The sequence below is a fragment of the Oncorhynchus clarkii genome, chromosome 33 (genome assembly GCF_045791955.1).
Source record: "Oncorhynchus clarkii lewisi isolate Uvic-CL-2024 chromosome 33, UVic_Ocla_1.0, whole genome shotgun sequence".
Taxonomy (NCBI): domain Eukaryota; kingdom Metazoa; phylum Chordata; class Actinopteri; order Salmoniformes; family Salmonidae; genus Oncorhynchus; species Oncorhynchus clarkii.
The window spans coordinates 13,120,364-13,133,525 of NC_092179.1; the positions used below are offsets into that span (position 1 = coordinate 13,120,364).

Consider the following 13,162-nt stretch of genomic DNA (forward strand, 5'->3'; position numbering starts at 1 on the left):
TGCCTCGTGGACATGGGCATTATCATCCTATGGCAGCATAGCCATGGTAGCCAAAAGAATGGCCTGTCCAGCATCTTTATAGATGACCCTAAATGAACTCTGGAACCTCAACTGTATGGAAGCACCGGTTTTCAATACACACTGAACAAAAATATAAAAGGAAACATGTAAAGTGTTGGCCTTATGTTTATGAGCCTAAATAAGACCCCATAAAATATTCCATACACACAAAAAAAACATTTCTGTCAAATTCGTTTACATCCCTGTTAGTGAGCATTTCTCCACTGCCAAGATAATCCAGCCACCTGACAGGTGTGGCATATCAAGAAGCTGATTAAACAGCATGATATTACATAGGTGCACCATGTGCTGGGGACAATAAAAGGCCACTAAAATGTGCAGTTTTGTCACAACACAATGCCACAGATGTGTCAAGTTGAGGGCGCATGCAATTGGCATGCTGACTACAGGAATGTCCACCAGAGCTGTTGCCAGAGTATTTTATGATTAATTCCTCTACCAAAAGCCGCCTCTGTCGTTTTAGAGAATTTGGCAGTATGTCCAACCGGCCTCACAACCGCAGACCACATGTAACTTCGCCAGCTCAGGACCTCCACATCCAGTCTTCTTCACCAGCGGGAACGTCTGAGACCAAACACACAGAGAGCTAATGAAACTGTGGGTTTACACAACCGAAGTATGTCTGGCCCCATGTCGTAAGGATCTGTACACAATTCCTGGAAGCTGAAAATGTCCCAGTTCTTCCATGGTCTGCATACCCACCAGACATGTCACCCATTGAGCATGTGTGGGATGCTCTGGATCGACGTACACGACAGCGTGTTCCAGTGGAGTGGGACAACATTCCAAGGGACACAATCAAAAGCCTGCTCAACTCTATGCAAAGGACATGTCTCACTGCATGAAGCAAATGGTGGAGACACCAGATACGGACTGGTTTTCTGATCCACGCCCTCACCTTTCCTTTAAGGTATCTGTGACCAACACATTCAAATCTGTGAATTCCATAGATTAGGGCCTAATGAATTTATTTTAATAAAAAATAAAAAATGTAAACTGATTTCATTTTATGAACTGTAACTCAGTAAAATCTTTGAAATTGTTGCACGTTGAGTTTATACTTTTGTTCAGTGTAGATAGTTGAATAGCATGACAGTGAAGTAGTGTGTGTGAGTGTATATACCATATGTTTGGTCTGAGCCGAGGCCCTGGCTCTGCCCTCCTCTGTACAGCTCAGACTCATCTTCATCTCCTCCACCTCATCCTTCAACATCTTCTCCTTCTGGGCCAGCTGCTGGCCTCTACAGGGGGGAGAGAGGGACATTATACTTGGGTGTGTGTATGTGGGGCCTAATAGGAGGTTCAATTGAGAGAAGGCGGAATAGGAAGGCAGCCATTTCAATAGTATGCGTGACTGTGTGTGTGTGTACAGTCCATACAGTCTGGCCTGTGACTTGAGCTCCTCGTTCTCCTCTGCTAGTTTCTGGTTATGGTCCTCCATGGTCTCCACATTCTGCTTCAGCTTCCTCACCTCCTCCTGAAGCTTCTGGTTACTGAACTGCAGGTCGGTCACACAGAACACCAGGTCTGACGTCTCACTGGGGAGAAAAACACAGTCACATACAGGTTAAGACACGGTTAGTCAAATGTCAAATTGGACAATTGCATGCACACACGAACACTACTTACAAATCTGTTCGTGACACCTCCCCTCCAAATGCCTCCAGACTACCCGAGGTCATGTTCAGCAGGACAGACCTCTTAGCTGATGGAGTGAGAGAAGTGGTCTATGCTTATAGAAAGAATGAGTGAGAAAATACATTGACTTGCTAAAATGAGAAGTTGTGTGTGAGTGAGTGAGTGGTGGAGCGAGAGAGAGAGCTACTTGGAGGCATGGTACAAGAGAACCTTCACCCCTCACAAGTCATCCATTTCTCTGATTAGTCCTCTAATGTCTCCTATATGTCTGTGACAGGCTCGGAGTCTGACAGACTATACAGTGGCTTGTGAAAGTATTCACCCCCCTTGGCATTTTTCCTATTACAACCTGGAATTAAAATAGATTTTTCTGGGGGGGGGGGGGGGGGTGTACACAACATGCCTACCACTTTGAAGATGCAAAATATGTTTTATTGTGAAACAAGAGAATACAAAAAAAAAAAAAGTTAACTTGAGCGTGCATAACTATTCACCCCCCAAAAGTCAAAACTTTGTAGAGACACCTTTTGCAGCAATTACAGCTGCAAGTCTCTTGGGGTATATATCTAGAAGCTTGGCAGTGGCACATCTAGCCACTGTGATTTTTGCCCATTCTTCAAGGCAAAACTGCTCCAGCTCCTTCAAGTTGGATGGATTCCGCTGGTGAACAGCAATCTTTAAGTCATACCACAGATTCTCAATTGGATTGAGGTCTGGACTTTGACTAGGCCATTCAAAGACATTTAAATGTTTTCCCCTTAAACCACTCAAGTGTTTCTTTAGCAGTATACTTAGGGTCATTGTCCTGCTGGAAGGTGAACCTCCATCCCAGTCTCAAACCTCTGGAAGACAAAACAGGTTTCCCTCAAGAATTTCCCTGCATTTAGCACCATCCATCCTTCATTCAATTCTGACCAGTTTCCCAGTCCCTGCCGATGAAGAACATCCTCCACAACATGATGCTGCCACCACCATGCTTCCCTGTGGGGATGGTGTTCTCAGGGTGATGAGGTGTTTTTCCTTGATGGCCAATAAGCTTTTTTTTCATTTCACTTCGCCAATTTGGACTATTTTGTGTATGTCCATTACATTAATTCCAAATAAAAATCTATTTAAATTACAGGTTGTAATGCAACAAAATAGAAAAAATGCCAAGGGAGATGAATACTTTTGCAGGCACTGTATGTCTGTATCAACTCACCTGACAGGCTGTCTCGGAGTCTGACAGACTCTTGAGTTAGGTCCTCTGGTGTGTCGTCCCTGTGGTTGTGGTGAAGACAAGGAGACAGACACCCAGAAACATGACATTACACAGTCACACAATATCACAGGCTTACTTACACACACAGAGGTTAATGTATCTGTTACAACACAAAAGTTACAGAAGCTTATCTAATAGACAACAAGCTCTTTGATGAGAATATTTGACTGCAAATTTGGTATCCATGTGACAGAACACATGAACTAGAACACAGCATCCTCTACAGGAAAAAGTGGGACAAGACAACATGCACTGCTATGTAGTGCACTACGTTTGACCACAGCCCTGGTCAAAAGTAGTGCACTATAAAAGGGAAGAGTGGCATATTTGGGAGGAGGCACAGAAAACATATCCAGTACCCATTCTTTCTGCAGTCATCGATCCACTCCTTCATGATGGCGTGGTAGGTGTCCAGGTCTATGGAGACATCTTTGTGCTCTGGGTCCAGCATATTACACAGGTCCTCCAGCCCGCTGTCCTCAGAACCCCGGCTGGTGGTGTGACGCAGGTAGTCCACGATACGAGACACGTACACCTTACCTGAAGGAAAAGGAGGAGGCCAGGTTACCGTCTTTATCATAGTAATTTACTGGGTTACTGTAGTCAGTCTGGTGACTAGCATGGGAAGGGACCTCCCCAGGAGTCATAGCAATCGCCTTCCTCCGCCTGAGGTTCTTTCAGTAACAGCTTTTAGTAAACAAAATAGGACTGTGAAGAGACAACCACCCACAGGGAATCTAGAGCACTTGTATCACATCATTGACTGCTTCAGAAACAAAGAAAAGCAGTGTATGAGACTGTGCCTCCTTATGTTCGATACGGTGAGTCGGGATAGAAGAGTGTGTACTCCACAATGTGCTAGATTTGATATTTTGAGTGTACTTCTGTGCTCAGTATATATTTGATACTTTGAGAGTTTAATGCTGTATGTGAGCGAGTGCGTACCTCTGCGCTGGGTGTCACAAACATGGAAAATGGTGTCTAGTAAATCCTCTTCACAGATCAGACTGACCTCAGTCATCGTCTCCTTCCGATTCTCAGAGGACATGGCTCCTACACACACACACACACACTCTGTAACCACACTGGCCAATGGCCACTTCATCAGCTGACATCAGTGGCCAATAAACATGATTGATCTTCTGTCAGTTGCATAACATTCCTTGAGGCAACATAATAAAATGTACATACTGGTGTGTGACATAAGAGATGGCAAATGGAAAGGAGTGTGTGACAGGCCTGAGGAATGCTCTTAACCTCATGATCAATAATGATCATTGATGTCATTGTTCACTAAGAACTGAGCAGTGCTTTCGAAATCCCACAGTGAGGGTGTGTATTCCCCTTACCGTCTCCCATGGACAGTCTCTTGACAACCAGGGCCGGGTAAGGCAGCTCACACTGCAGCAGGTTGGCCGTGGAGTCCGACGAGCAGAAGTTGAGGTTGTAGGACAGCAGGCTCTGTGCAGGTGTGCGAGTTAGAGATGGGGCCCTGTGCCTCTCGCTGCCGTCAGACCCTGTCCCCGCCTCAGGCTGAGTAAACTGGTGACCATGAGAGAAGCTGAAAAAAGTGTCTCCAGTCTGGACAGCTGGGGTGGAGCAGTTCCTCTGCCATCCTCTCCCTTGCCCTCCTAACCCCACCCCCCTCCACTCCCCAGGATTACTCGTTATGGTAAACGTAGCATTGACCGGGGTTGGGGGGTTCATGGTGGGGTTGGCTGGGCTGGAGTTGGGACAGTGGGAGCTCCTGGGAAGCTGGGGTGAACCCTTGGGGGTTAACAGCCCCTCCCTCTCGCGCTTCTTCAGGATGACTTCCAGGTTGCGGCGCAGGCTGGACTGGGGGCTGTCGTAGCTGCTGGACGTGAACTTTGGAATCTGGAAGGGCGAGGAGGGGTTAACCTCACGGTCGTGCCGCTGGATGGTCTGCAGCTTACGACAGATGCTGTCAACAGGGTTGTGGCGTTGACGATGGGTCACTCCAAGGTCCATGCTGGAGCAGGGGGTGACAACACAAGAGCTAGAGAGGGGAGAAGCTGTCATTGGAGACCGGCCGTCATTGTAAACATGAATTTGATATTAATTGACCTGCCTGGTAAAGTAAAGGTCAAATAAATCATTAAAAAGGAGACGGGTTTAGTGAAAGGCGAGGAATTACACTGATAGTCCAGATACTTCCCAAGTTCATCACATTTCAGACATCTCAAATAGACTACAGTTGTTGATTGAGGTTGTTGTAGTGTATCCTTCTTGTGTTTCTTGTGTGTAGACCATAGGATTAGTTTTTAAATGGGAGCAACAGAGCACAGCACGCCAGCAGTCTACCTGGATAAAAATAACGAGCTTACCTGAGCCACTAACTGAAAGGACACTTGTTATTAAATCAAATCTTCTGTAAACTAACAAATGTTTCTAAAAACATTAAACTAACAAGAGTGAGTTACCCTAATATATATTTTGTTGCCAAGACAAAAATGTTGTAGCCTTGTGTTATGCAAAATACGATAACAAGGACTGCAATGAATAATTGACGCCAATTTTCTTTCTTTTTCAATAAATATGAACGACAGACTGTCGTAGTTTATACTTGGATTTTGATGTAGGCTACTTACCTCTCTTTACCGTGTTGCCTATCTTTTGTAAACGTAAATAGTCCTCTTTGACGTCTCAATTCGCTTGATACAGCCTTCAAAGTCAAACCACACTCGGGAAATCAATCAGAGCGCTTGAGTGACATGTGTTTGCAATTTGAAACCGACGAGGTAGGTAGATCACTCATCTAAAACCAAGCCAACACTGACCCTTTGTGGCCAATAATATTGTTGCATCCCCGTTTGATCACAGACCTTCAGACTCACAAGTCGAAAGTCAGTTATTTTTCAGTGTAAAAATCCACAATTGGAGATGTGTGATTGGAGAAAGTGGTAAAAACCAACAAATACGCTGTACCACCCGGCCAGGTGTTGTCTATGAAGTTGATTACAGTGTGCCTACCCTGCACTGGTGTAAAGTACTTAAAGTACTACTTAAGTCGTTTTTTGGGGTATCTACTTTACGATTGATATTTTTTGACAATTTTGACTTTGACTTCACTTACATTCCTAAATTATGTACTCTCTACTCCATACATTTTCCCTGACTCATACTCATTGCATTTTGAATGCTTAGCAGGACAGACAATTATCCAATTCGCACACTTATCAAGAGAACATCCCTGGTCTTCCCTACTGCCTCTGATCTGGTGGACTCACTAAACACAAATGCTTTGTTTGTAAATTATGTCTGAGTCTTGGAGTGTGCCCCTGGCTATCACTAAATAAATAAAAAAGTACTTTTTTAGCAACAACATTTACTTTTGATACTTAAGTATATTTAAAACAAGTAGTATTTTATTGGGTGACTCACTTTTACTCATCTTTACTTTGACTCAAGTATGAGATTTGGGTACTTTTTCCACTACTGCTGCCCTGTGTTCTTTTGTATCTTTAGCTAATAAAGAGACTGCACCATGTCTTTCGATTAGAATAGAATAGAGCTGAGCTAACTTTGAAGAATAGAATATCGTGCCAACTAATGCCAAATCAATGTACCTATTTTGCAGTAGACGTGCTGTGATCCCAATGTAAACAGCACACCTCAATGTAAGCTAATGGATAACTTTGTTACTGTTTATATCAATACAAACATGGTTCTAATGTCTGTGAGACAGTACAATTGATCATTGCCAGGGTTCTGCATGGAGAAATGAGTGAAGAACAGGTTAGGTCACCTCATTTCCTCAGAGAGAGCTTATAGGCTAGTGACAATCTACACCAAAGGTCCATGTTGGAATGTCTTTTGTACAATACAAGTTCAAATCTCTCTCTCTCATTCTCTCTGACAAAGTGTGTCTCTTCAGACCCATGCTTAACATGAACCGTATGTCCAAGTCTGCAGAGAGAGCCTGCCTGCCGGCAAGAACACACATAGGGCACATAGTATGGTATCATACCAACTAAAGTACAATAATAATAGTTAGATACACTGTATTTCATATCTCATGTACACTGAAGAATGAAACACTTTGTAATGAATGTTCTGTCATCATGCTCTCTCTCTCTCATTCTCTCTCTCTCTCTCTCTCTCTCTCTCTCTCTCTCTCACTCTCTCGCTCTCACTCTTCCTGTCTGTGTCTTTTGAGACGTCTGTGCATCATTTAGCATCAACAATGGTATGGTTTATTGTAGTAGGCTTTGATAAACTTAGGGTAATACATGCATGGAAGACAATGTACATTTAATATCTAAATGAGAGAAGAACAGTAAGTGAAAAGCCATAAACAGCAGGGACAATTCAGGGAGGAAAACCTGTTTGGTTGTATACCACAACGCATATTATATACTGAACACAAATATAAACGCAACACGCAACAATTTCAAAGATTTTAATGAGTTCCAGTTCATATAAGAAAAATCAGTCGATTTAAATAAATAAATGAGGCCCTAATCTATGGGTTTTACATGACTGGGAACAAAGATATGCATCTGTTGGGCACAGGTACATTTAAGGAAAAATGGATCAGAAAAACAGTCAGTATCTGGTGTGACCACGATTAGCCTCATATGGCGCTACACATCTCCTTCGCATTGAGTTGATCAGGCTGTTGATTGTGGCCTGTGGACTGTTGTCCCACTCCTCTTCAATGGCTGTGCGAAGTTGCTGTATATTGAAAGGGACCTGGAACACGCTGTCGTACAGAGCATCCCAAACATGCTCAATGGGTGACATGTCTGGTCAGCATGCAGACCATGGAAGAACTGGAACATTTTCAGCTCACAGGAATTGTGTACAGATTCTTGAGACATGGGGCTGTTAATTAACATGCTGAAACATGAGGTGATGCGGTGGATGAATATCACGACAATGGGCCTCAGGATCTCATTACGGTATCTCTGTGCATTCAAATTGGAAGCAGCTTATGGTAGAGAAACAAACATGACATTTTCTGGCAACAGCTCTGGTGGGCATTCCTGCAGTCAGCATGCCAATTGCACACGCCCTCAAAACTTGTGTGACCGAACTGCACCTTTTAGTGTGGCCTTTTATTGTCCCCAGCACAAGGTGCATCTGTGTAATGATCATGCTCTTTAATCAACTTCTTGATATGCCACACCTGTCAGGTGGATGGATTATTTTGGCATAGGAGAAATGCTCACTAACAGGAATGTAAACAAATTTGTACACACAATTTGGGAGAAATATGTTTTTTGTGTGTCTGGAAAATGTCTGTGATTATTTATATCAGAGGACCAACACTTTACATGTTGCGTTTATATTTATGTTCAATGATACAACCTACCTCTGTACACATATAGTCAGGTCCAAAATGATTGACAACCTTGATAAAGATGAGCTAAAAAGATTGTATAAAATAAAAAATACAAATACTGAGCTACATTGCACGCATATTTTTTGGGGAAAATTATAATATTTTATTCTAATACAATTGCTGAGAGAAAGAGATTTTGTTTAACAAGTAATCTTTTTTTTCTAAAATAGATAGGGGTACAAATGATTGCCACCCCTGCTTCCAATATACTGTACCTCACCTTACAAGGATAATGGCACCGAGCCTTTTTCAAAAATATTTGAAGAGATCGGAGAACATATTTGGAGGGATCTTAGACTATTCCTCCATACAGAATGTTTCCCAGTGTCATGTCGTTGGCCTGGATGTAGGTTTATGACAGTCATAAATACCTCTTTCCCCCCCTTTTCCTCTCTCTACCCTACTGATGTTACATTTGCAAAACCCTTTGGTTAACATAGAGATTCTGGGAACATCAGAAGGTTGAATTCTTCGAAGAACATTCTTCAAAGGACAAAGGACTCGATTTGTCAACACGGCCTTCCATCTTCCAACCTACCGAAGCGCAGCTCAGAGGAAATATTTATTGCATTTTCCTTTTCCAAATTGGCGGTAATTTAGAATGCATAAGAAACTGTATTTACGATAGCACAGCTTCGTCCTTTTGTTCCTCAGTCTTCCCGCTCTTTCACTCAAACCCAGACCCTTTTCTTTTGTGCAACAAGCTGTCATATCTGTTCCGCCCGCTAGGGACTTTTTCCTTTATGACGTAATTTGTAATCAAGTTATGATTAATTATGTGTATGTGTAATTCTGTGTGATTAGTTAGGTATTTAGTAAATAAATAATTAAACCCAATTTTGTATTGCTGATTCAACTTGTTAGCCAGGGTTCGTGAAGATAACCAAGAATTTACAACTTTCAGATGAGACTAAATTAAGGTGACAATTTAATATTGACTGCTATTGATGTAAAATATTACTAGGTCTTTAAGAGTTTATTCGGAAGATAACAGCTCTATAAGTATTATTTCGTGGGGCCCCGACTCTCTAGTTAATTACATTTACATGATTAGCTCAATCAGGTGATATTAATTACGGAGAAATTATTTTATAGAATAGCATGTCATATCACTTAATCCGGCATAGCCAAAGACACAACACCAGTATCCTTTGTCTGCGCTTATGGACCGCTCCATTCAATTTAAACCACAGGTTTTCAATGGGGTCTAAGTCCAGAGACTGAGATGGCAATTGCAAAATGTTGATTTTGTGGTCAATTAACCATTTCTTTGTGGATTTTGATGGGCTGCGGCCAAGTTTAAGCCTCCTGGGAGATGCAAACAGGTTTTTGGCTAAAATGTCCTGGCACTGGGTAAATGTCATGATGCCAATGCCCTCAGCTCTGTCGTTGTTTGTTGTGTCATCAGCAAACTTGATATTTGAGATGGAGTCGTGCATGGCCACGCAGTCGTCGGTGACCCATGGAGTACAAAAGAGGGCTAAGCACACACCCCTGGGGGGGCCCGTGTTGAGGATCAGTGTAGCGGAGAAGTTGTTGCCTCCCCTCACCACCTGGGGTCGGCCCGACAGGAAGTCCAAGACCCAGTTGCACAGGAACACATATAAATATATGGATGCACTATGCCGTGCGGCATAGTCAAGATGCAATAGATGGTATAAAATGCAGTATGAGATGAGTAATGTAGGATTTGTAAACATTATTAAAGTGACATTATTTAAAGTGACTAGTGATACCTTTATTAAATCTACAGTGGCTTGCGAAAGTATTCGGCCCCCTTGAACTTTGCGACCATTTGCCACATTTCAGGCTTCAAACATAAAGATATAAAACTGTATTTTTTTGTGAAGAATCAACAACAAGTGGGACACAATCATGAAGTGGAACGACATTTATTGGATATTTCAAACTTTTTTAACAAATCAAAAACTGAAAAATTGGGCCTGCAAAATTATTCAGCCCCTTTACTTTCAGTGCAGCAAACTCTCTCCAGAAGTTCAGTGAGGATCTCTGAATGATCCAATGTTGACCTAAATGACTAATGATGATAAATACAATCCACCTGTGTGTAATCAAGTCTCCGTATAAATGCACCTGCACTGTGATAGTCTCAGAGGTCCGTCAAAAGCGCAGAGAGCATCATGAAGAACAAGGAACACACCAGGCAGGTCCGATATACTGTTGTGAAGAAGTTTAAAGCCGGATTTGGATACAAAAAGATTTCCCAAGATGTAAACATCCCAAGGAGCACTGTGCAAGCGATAATATTGAAATGGAAGGAGTATCAGACCACTGCAAATCTACCAAGACCTGGCCGTCCCTCTAAACTTTCAGCTCATTCAAGGAGAAGACTGATCAGAGATGCAGCCAAGAGACCCATGATCACTCTGGATGAACTGCAGAGATCTACTGCTGAGGTGGGAGACTCTGTCCATAGGACAACAATCAGTCGTATATTGAACAAATCTGGCCTTTATGGAAGAGTGGCAAGAAGAAAGCCATTTCTTAAAAATATCCATAAAAAGTGTAGTTTAAAGTTTGCCACAAGCCACCTGGGAGACACACCAAACATGTGGAAGAAGGTGCTCTGGTCAGATGAATGAAAAATTGAACTTTTTGGCAACAATGCAAAACGTTATGTTTGGCGTAAATGCAACACAGCTCATCACCCTGAACACACCATGCCCACTGTCAAACATGGTGGTGGCAGCATCATGGTTTGGGCCTGCTTTTCTTCAGCAGGGACAGGGAAGATGGTTAAAATTGATGGGAAGATGGATGGAGCCAAATACAGGACCATTCTGGAAGAAAACCTGATGTAGTCTGCAAAAGACCTGAGACTGGGACGGAGATTTGTCTTCCAACAAGACAATGATCCAAAACATAAAGCAAAATCTACAATGGAATGGTTCAAAAATAAACATATCCAGGTGTTAGAATGGCCAAGTCAAAGTCCAGACCTGAATCCAATCGAGAATCTGTGGAAAGAACTGAAAACTGCTGTTCACAAATGCTCTCCATCCAACCTCACTGAGCTCGAGCTGTTTTGCAAGGAGGAATGGGAAAAAATGTCAGTCTCTCGATGTGCAAAACTGATAGAGACATACCCCAAGCGACTTACAGCTGTAATCGCAGCAAAAGGTGGCGCTACAAAGTATTAACTTAAGGGGGCTGAATAATTTAGCATGCCCAATTTTTCAGTTTTTGATTTGTTAAAAAAGTTTGAAATATCCAATAAATGTCGTTCCACTTCATGATTGTGTCCCACTTGTTGTTGATTCTTCACAAAAAAATACAGTTTTCTATCTTTATGTTTGAAGCCTGAAATGTGGCAAAAGGTCGCAAAGTTCAAGGAGGCCGAATACTTTCGCAAGGCACTGTATTTATTTAAGTGGCCAGTGATTTGAGTCTGTATGCTGGCAGCATAACAGTTTAAACAATCTGATGGCCTTGAGATAGAATCTGTTTTTCAGTCTCGGTTCCAGCTTTGATGCACGTGTACTGACCTCGCCTTCTGGATGATAGCATGGTGAACAGGCAGTGGCTCGGGTGGTTGTTGTCCTTGATGATCTTTTTGTCTTTCTGGTGACTTCGGGTGCTGTAGGTGTCCTGGAGGGCAGGTAGTTTGTCCCCGGTGATGCGTTGTGCAGGCTGCACTACCCTCTGGAGAGCCTTGCAGTTGAGGGCGGTGCAATTGCCGTACCAGGTGGTGATACAGCCCGACAGGATGCTCTCCATCGTGCATTTGTAAAAGTTTGTGAGGGTTTTAGGTGCCAAATTTCTTCAGCCTCCTGAGGTTGAAGAGGCGCTGTTGCGCCTTCTTCACCACGCTGTCTGTGTGGGTGAACCATTTCAGTTTGTCCGTGATGTGTATGCCGAGGAACTTAAAACTTTCCACCTTCTCCACTACTGTCCCATCGATGTGGATAGAGGGGTGCTCCCCTTGCTGTTTCCTGAAGTCCACGATCATTTCCTTTGTTTTGACGTTGAGTGAGAGGTTATTTTCCTGACACCACACACTGAGGGCCCTCACCTCCTCCCTGTAGGCTCATCTCATCATTGTTGGTAATCAAGCCTACCATTGTAGTGTCGTCTGCAAACTTCATGATTGAGTTGAAGACGTGCATGGTCACGCAGTCATGAGTGAACAGGGAGTACAGGAGAGGGCTGAGAACGTACCCTTGTGGGGCCCCAGTATTGAGGATCAGCGGGGTGGAGATGTTGTTACCTACCTTCACCACCTGGGGGCGGCACATCAGAAAGTTCAAGACCCAGTTGCACAGGGCGGGGTCGAGACCCAGGGTCTCAAGCTTAATGATGAGTTTGGAGGGTACTATTGTGTTGAACATCATTCTTACATAGGCTTTCCTCTTGTCCAGATGGGATAGGGCAGTGTGATGGCGATTGCATCATCATCTGTGGACCTATTGGGGCGGTAAGCTAATTGGAGTGGGTCTAGGGTATCAGGTAGGGTGGAGGTGATATGATCCTTGACTAGTCTCTCAAAGCACTTCATGATGACAGAAGTGAAGGCATACGGGGAGATAGTCATTTAGTTCAGTTACCATAGCTTGCTTGGGCACAGCAACAACGGTGAACATCTTGAAGCATGTGGGGACTGGAATAGGGAGAGATTGAATATGTCCATAATATACAAATAAAACAGCTTGTCTATGACTAACCGGAGACCAGTTGGAAGTAAGCTACTGTAACAAAAAAGGACATATGCTTATATCCACATGAGCTTCTATAGATAACCTTATGGAAAATCTATGACAACCCTGCTTGAGAAAGCCGTCTGGTCAAGAGTTATAATG

The 13,162-nt window shown here is 43.1% G+C and overlaps 1 protein-coding gene across 3 annotated transcripts in view; it reads right to left on the reverse strand.

Moving 5' to 3' along the window:
* Positions 1–4,969, reverse strand: part of LOC139392841 (inositol 1,4,5-triphosphate receptor associated 2-like) — a 23,343-nt gene extending 18,374 nt beyond the window's left edge. For all 3 annotated transcript variants that reach the window (XM_071141141.1, XM_071141142.1, XM_071141140.1), the window contains exons 1-7: positions 4,330–4,969; positions 3,926–4,033; positions 3,340–3,520; positions 2,921–2,979; positions 1,711–1,786; positions 1,461–1,619; positions 1,205–1,322 (exon numbers count right to left, since the gene is read on the reverse strand). In XM_071141141.1, the coding sequence (XP_070997242.1) occupies positions 1,205–1,322; positions 1,461–1,619; positions 1,711–1,786; positions 2,921–2,979; positions 3,340–3,520; positions 3,926–4,033; positions 4,330–4,969 (1,341 nt within the window). The remainder of the gene's footprint in view (positions 1–1,204; positions 1,323–1,460; positions 1,620–1,710; positions 1,787–2,920; positions 2,980–3,339; positions 3,521–3,925; positions 4,034–4,329) is intronic.
* Between the last annotated feature and the right edge of the window lie 8,193 nt (positions 4,970–13,162).